The 7206-nt window shown below is 38.3% G+C and overlaps 1 protein-coding gene across 1 annotated transcript in view; it reads left to right on the forward strand.

Annotated features, from left to right (window-relative positions):
* BICC1 (BicC family RNA binding protein 1) overlaps window positions 1-6809 on the forward strand; it is a 108416-nt gene extending 101607 nt beyond the window's left edge. The window contains exons 18-21 of the mRNA XM_086616751.1: window positions 165-321; window positions 2878-3038; window positions 5148-5247; window positions 6679-6809. Of these exons, the coding sequence (XP_086472877.1) occupies window positions 165-321; window positions 2878-3038; window positions 5148-5247; window positions 6679-6809 (549 nt within the window). The remainder of the gene's footprint in view (window positions 1-164; window positions 322-2877; window positions 3039-5147; window positions 5248-6678) is intronic.
* The last annotated feature ends 397 nt before the right edge of the window (window positions 6810-7206 follow it).

The following is a 7206-nucleotide window of genomic DNA, read 5'->3' on the forward strand; positions in this document are numbered from 1 at the left end:
GGTGTCCGGTTTGCAATTTTTTGACTATTGATCAACTGCCAGAACAACATTTGCAAGCATTAAAAGGTGATGGGTTTTTTCAACTGAACTGCTTCAGAGAAAACATTTGACTCACAACGAAACTTCTGGTTTCTGCCCAAATTTTCTTTTTGTGATATACACAGGGTTCATCGATGTCTCTCTCACGGTCCAGCAGTCGGGAGCACCTGGGAAGTGGCAGTGAATCTGATAACTGGAGAGACCATAATGGGCTTGGACCCACAGCTCATAATGAATTTGTCTCCTCAATTGGCAGCCCAAAACGGAAACAAAATAAATCAGGTTGATAATTTCTTAAGATCTGATTTTTAAAATAATATTTCATACTGATATTGATGAATGTTTGTTTTAATGTGTTTCCTGACATACTAGGGATTTAAATACTGGCATCTGTAAAGTAAACTTATTTTACAAATTAAAAAGTGAAAACATATGCAAGGTTGTGTAACATGATAGACGAATAGTGGTCCAAAAGGAAAACCATTTAAGGAAATCTTTTAAATGCAAGGCATTCTTGCTGAAAGCTCTTTGCTGTCTTGGAAGGGGTTTTTCAAGGTGTACTGAAACCAGACCTATTTAAAGGCTTATTTCTAGACTACCATTGTTCTGCTCTGTTATCGATGCAACAACAACAGCCAGGTGTTTATTGGGCTATTTGCTCACTAGTGGAGAAGTCATAATCTGTGCTGAGCTTGAATTTTAAAGCATCATTCTCTTTATGGTGATAAAATAAGACTGTCCATATGTTTGGTGTGGCCTAGCACATACTTTTAAACAATGGTTTCTGTGGATACAGGCTGTAAATTTTGTGATTACTTTTTAAACAATGCTTAAAATTACAAAATAAAATTTTACTTCAGTTGAACTCTCTGAAACTTAATTTAATTTTTTTTAAATAATTTAATATATGCCTTTCTGAAAGAGTGGAAAATGGAGGTAGAGGATACTAGTCCATACTAACTAACTGCATTATGGGAAAATAACTACTATGGCTGGTTTTACTTTTTTGTTGCATTTTTCTTACAAAGGTGAATAAAACCTGTATCCCAGATTTACTATCTGTGTAATTTGCAGTTCAAGTTGGACATCCTAAGAAAGCGTAGCTTCAGTTAGAGGAAGTATTCATGGTTGGTATACTCATAATTATTTATGATTTTAAAAAGCACATAAGTTCAGCTCTGAATGGTTGGATACCATATTCTAAGTACTTGTAGAACAAAAGAGATTAAAAGTTGATGCCATTGATGTTTCCAAGTTAATTGGACAAAAATGGAAGCTCTAGGTAAATCAAAATAAATAAGGATTAAAAATGCATTTACATATGTGTTAGAAGAAAATCAGAGATGTGAATACATCGGCAGTGGGGGAAACTCTGTTCTATAGCAGCTGTAGCTTTCCCTGAGAATGAAATGTGTGGAGGAGGGATGAAAGAAGTAGTTATAAGTTGGCTGGACAAGTGTATTTACCTTAATGAATGGATGCCAAAGTACTAAAATGCAAGTCTTGATTGACACAATTGCATAGTAGTGTTGAATGTCGTCTTTGTTTTTAAGATATCACTTCTTGACTGCACCAGTAAGAAGTATTTCTTAATATTCTGTTTTTAACACTTGACCTTGCATCGTCTGCCCCGAGTGTAGAATCATGAATTTCTGTTTGGGTATTCTTACGGTTACCTTACTCTGATAGTGAAGAAATTGAGGCACCACCTTTTAAAGTCTGAAAAATCAGCTTAGTTATTGCTTCATTTGTCAGCCTTAATGTTCACATTATCAACATTGAACAGTTTACTGTATTTTTAAAACTCTTTTTGAAAATGGAGCTGAGGTTGATAGAAATTCTCCAAACTCTGTAAATCCAATCCCAAATGCTTCTAACTAGTTTGTGCCCAGAAAATAAGAAATGTAGCATAGCCAGTTGTGAAAAATGGTGGTTTTCACATCCTATAGTGGAGGCCATAGCACAAGTCTCTGGAGCAATCTGAATTTTACTCACCTGGGCAAGTACCCTTTACCTCCTGCAAGCCTCTTATGCATTCACTGTTATTCTTTTCTGCGCCCATCACAAGGGAGGGAGCACTCACAATGGCTCTGTTTGCACAGATGCCTGATGCACTCCCTGGGAGCTATCCTTTTTCTTGCGCAGCATGAGGAAAAATAATTGAGCTGTGTGATTACATGCTACCAGTATTCACACACAGAGGAAAGGGATTGCACTGCTAAATTAGTTTTCTTGGGGTTTTTAAGAACCTCACCCTGGAAAATTTTTTTTTTAAAGATAAACCTTTTAGGAATGTAATTTAAAATTGTACAGGGAGTGTTTTTCCAGTTTTAGATTTTATAAAACTATTGCATTTTTTTTTGTCTGTGTTGTACTAAAATAGTAGCAAAATCATGTGGCTACTGTGTAGTTCCTTTACCAGGAATTGCTCCAGCATGGTTTTCTCCCTGTCCAGACCAAAAAAGGCTGGTTGTGTTTGTGTGCAATGGTGTTTTCCAAAATATTCACTGGAGGAAAGAGGAGAGGGCCTAAGAGGAGGAATAGCAACAGAGTCTTACAGCTCTTTCCCCTGTATGAGTTCCTGACTTGTATCCATGTGACAGTTCACATAATGTGATTTGTTTTCTATAGAAAGAATAAAACACTGGAACTTAATTATCAAAAAAAAAATTGCTTTATGCTGTTTATTCTCTCAGACCACCAAGAGGTTTTTTTTTGCTAAATAATAGAGATTTAAATATTTTGTTAATGTAGCAATCTAATTGAATACAACGGTGCTATGACAGAAGATTGTGCTCTTCTGTGGCGTGACTAAAAAGTTCACTTCTTCCCTTTCAGCTGAACACTATCTCAGTAGCAGTAATTACATGGACTGCATTTCCTCGCTGACGGGAAGCAATGGCTGTAACCTGAACACTTTGTTTAAGGGATCTGATCTGCCCGAGCTGTTCAGCAAACTTGGTTTGGGCAAATACACAGACGTATTCCAACAGCAAGAGGTTAGTATTCCTTCTCTGTGTTTGTAGCAGGCTTTCCAGCAGTAGTTGTTCTGTCTCTTGACAGGTTTTTTTTCTTTTCGTTCAAGGAAATTTAAAGAAATGTAAACCTTGGCTCCTACTTGTAAACTAGGATTTAATGGCTTTTGGTCAACTTTATGTATAGATTATGGAAATCCAGTCTTCGTTCAGTAGTAACATCTTTTCTCGGCCGATGCTGGCATTACATATGTTCGTTCCTTACCTCTTCCCGTGTGTGCCAGTTGACTTTGTTTGATTCACTCCTAACAGGGAGATATGGTCAGTCATCTCTGTGAGCTTTCGATCTCCACACCAACTAATCTCCGTTTAGTCCAAGTGGTAATATTTCATATCCGTAGAATACTATATAGGAAGAGTCAGCTTTGTTATCTGCAGATAGTTTATTCCGGTGACAGATTTAACTGTGTCACAAAAGCACAGTGAGTGCAGCTGACTGAGACATAGAGCCCCTGAGCTTGTCTTGAAAGCACTGTAGTTGTATGTGGGAAGCTGTACGTGTCACACCGCTGGAACTGAGTGTGCTAAGGAACAAAACAGATGTCTCTCTGCGTTTTGTCAGTACCTCATGCATTACAGGGGAGGGACTGCAGTTGGATTTGGCATCTTCCTGTGTTCTGGACCTGTATGGCCGCTTTGCATCTCTTGTCAGCAGTGAAGTCTGCACCAGCTGCTGGTCTCGGATTTGCGCCTGTATATTTTCTCATAACAGACCACACAAAGTGGGTTTTTGCACAGATTGCCATGTCATTAAGAGAACTGTGCGTATGTTCACGAAGAGCAAGCTCCAAGAGGACCTTCAATTCATATTGCACGAGTTGCTCTGGTGTGCCCATATTTAGCTTCAGATTTGCTTCCACGAGAGGAAAACAGCTCACACCAGGGGCACACTGAAGTGCACACTATGCTATTCCAAGGGTATTTCCGAGACATGAGGTGAATTTTGTACCTTCTCCTGTGTGCTAAGTCGCTCATGTATATGCAGTCACAGAATCATCCTGAGTCCACTGAAGTGTACTGCTGCTGTCTCAGCCCTGGGACAGCTGGATCTGGTGTATTTCCTGCCAGCATTTCGTGTGTCTCTCTCTAGTGGTGCTGCTGAAGTGCTGTGGGGGAATTCTGTTTCTCTGCAGTACTACACAAAAGTGCTTAGGAACTGGCTGCACCTGAGCTAATGAACTTTTTGGATTGCAAAGCGCTGGCAGATGTGTGTGTGATGGACAACACAGGTTTACCTGCAACCAGTCTGAAAGTGGCAAGATCAATCCTCAATGCGAGTGAATAAATCTAGCTGTGCCTCAATTAACTCTGTGTACAGTTCCTCAGCTTTATCTCCTCCGTACTCCCCTGCATGTTCCATACTACCCATATTATCCGGTCATTAGTCCTTTCCTATTATCTTAGCCACTCTCCTAAAAAGGAGAGATGGCCGTGTTGGTTTTTAACACTAAAGATGGCTTTTGTTTGACAGGGGGTTTTTGTTTTGGTTTTTCTTACCTCAAGAGTTGCTAATTAGATGTAAGATGAGCCAAGGAGTTTGGCCAGAGCAAAAACTAAACCATTTTCCCCTATGTTTCTGTAGATTGTATTGGGAGCAAGAAAACCACAAACATACATGGTTGCATGCACTTTGGAATGCTATGAAATACTCAGTGCTTTAGCTCAAATGAGTCGTCAGTAGCTGAGCAATCATCGTCTGCTAACCTACTATAGTCTGAAGCATCTACCATATCTACAGACATATATATATGGCTACTCCCAAGTACACTGCAGCAATTGTGGTAAATGCTCAGAATCTCAAGAGTCACAAATAAATAAGATCATCTGTGCTTTTCTAAAACTGCTCGCTTTTTAGATTATCCATCAGAAATGCAGAGTATCGAATGGAGCAACTCTGTGAAGAAGCCATTGGGAAGCAATGATTGCTGTTTACATGCAAAGAATAAGTTGGCAGAATAACTGTAAAATCTGCAGGAAACAAAAATTGTGAAGCTATTCTGAACTGTGTTGGTAGCATAATGGTTTTGGGGAAATGCTTGTTTTACATAATTCTCCTCTTTCTTTTTATTCTAGATTGATCTGCAGACATTCCTTACTCTGACTGATCAAGATTTGAAAGAGTTAGGAATTACCACTTTTGGTGCCAGAAGAAAAATGCTGCTTGCCATCTCAGGTAAATAACACAAATTATAATTTGTTGATTTTAAGTATTGTTTATATTCTCAAGCAAGTTGTGTGTTTATAGTTGACAAAGGACCTTGGAAAGACTGAAAAGTAAGAATCTAGTCCACAGAGGTCATATTGACTTGCCTCTCATCAGAAAGCACTTAAAACCAGGCTTTATAGAGCTTTTCACATTACTGAATAAGATTTCAGTTGCATAGTCCTGTGTCTCCTTGTAAAGTTGGAGCTTACTAGAAAGTTTGTTTCACAGCAGACTGTGAACTCTGTTTTATGCCCCAAAACTGCGGGTCCTAGAAGCTCTGGGCTTACAGGCTTTATGTAGTCTGAACAGCACTACGTACCTGTCAGAACTGGTATTTTCAGGCTTTTACTTCCCTGTCCTCCACTTTATTGATTAACAGAGCAATCATCCTGCTGGGAAAACTGCCTGGTATTTGTGGGGGACTTTGGTTTTTTGTGGGTTTTTGATTTTGTGGTGTTTGTTTTTTGTTTTCTAAGGCCAGTTGTTTCTGCAAAATATATAGGTTTGAAAACAAACACATAAATCTTATTTGGAATTTTTCCAACCCACGGTAATTAAAAGGTTGTCCTGTACCCTGCATGCCGAAAGATGAAGGCTAAATATAATTTCTTACAATGTGTTTTATTATTTAATGCCTAACTAGATTTTTTTCTAATTATAATAAGTAGCGTGAGATTTCATAGTGTATTGTCTAGGCAATGAATCTGTATCAGAGTTTTCTTCAGATACTTCATTGTAACACTAGATCATTTTTCTCCTGATTGCATCTCTTCTACTGATGCCATTAGTGAATGCTTTTTTATGAATTTAATATGGTGGCATAAAGAGAGTTAAAATGCAATGTACATAGTTCAATAGCAGTCATGAAAATCTATATAATCTTTCAGTGTTTTGTATATCATGGAGTTTGTTTATAAGAATAGAAAAGTGGGGAAAGGAAAAACATTTAGGATGAGCAATTGCTAATACAAGCTTAGGGCGCATGTTTGAATGAGAGGTGAGCATCTGTATTTTTCTGAAAGTCCTTATAAAAATATTGCTTCAGTGTTGTGTTTAAAATGAAGAATTGTGCATGTAGAAACAATGAAGTTGCTGATAAGCTTTTCTGTCATCTCAGTTCACATTGCATGGTTGCACTGCAGCTGTACATTCTGTGTGCATGTACCTTCAGGAAGAGCGCAGCCTTTAAGTATTATAACAGAACCTTTTTAAAGTGTTTCAGCTATGTCAGTTTGATCTAAATGAATATTGCAAAATATTATCTACTCCACTCTGTATCAGTGCCGAATAAGAATTGCACCAAATAGATATGTGCATCCCAAGCAGCCTCTGAGAGTCTTAACCTGGCACTTTATTTCTGATGAGAGACCTTTTTTTTTGTGTATGTGACCTTTATAGAACTGAATAAAAACCGAAGAAAGCTCTTTGACCCATCAAACATACGTGCCTCGTTCCTGGAAGGTGGAGCTAGTGGAAGACTGCCGCGTCAGTATCATTCGGACATTGCTAGTGTCAGCGGTCGCTGGTAGCAGCAAGTTGTGGCTCAAAGTCAGCTGTAAAGATGGACATGGCAATCCTGTGGACAGCCTTCACTGCACACCACCCTCTGCACTTTGGGAGTTTGGGTGTCAAGGACCAAAGCATTTTGTCTGCACAATACTGTGCCAAAAAAAAACAGAGAAAACACATTTTGTCTGTTGTCTTTCAAAACACCAAATGTGGGTTACGTTTTACTCGTGTAGATTGGACAGAATTTGCAATAATAATAATATAGGGTTCTTTGTTTAGTATTTTATTACCTATAACTATAATGTATGCACTGAATTTTTACTTTGTTGAATGAAGGAAGAATGAAGAGCTGGGATGAAAGAGAGCATAGATTTTGGTTTTATCAAGATGGATTTTTCTGGTACTGCTTAAAATAAT

This window comes from Tauraco erythrolophus, chromosome 9 (genome assembly GCF_009769465.1).
Source record: "Tauraco erythrolophus isolate bTauEry1 chromosome 9, bTauEry1.pri, whole genome shotgun sequence".
NCBI classification, from domain to species: Eukaryota; Metazoa; Chordata; class Aves; order Musophagiformes; family Musophagidae; genus Tauraco; species Tauraco erythrolophus.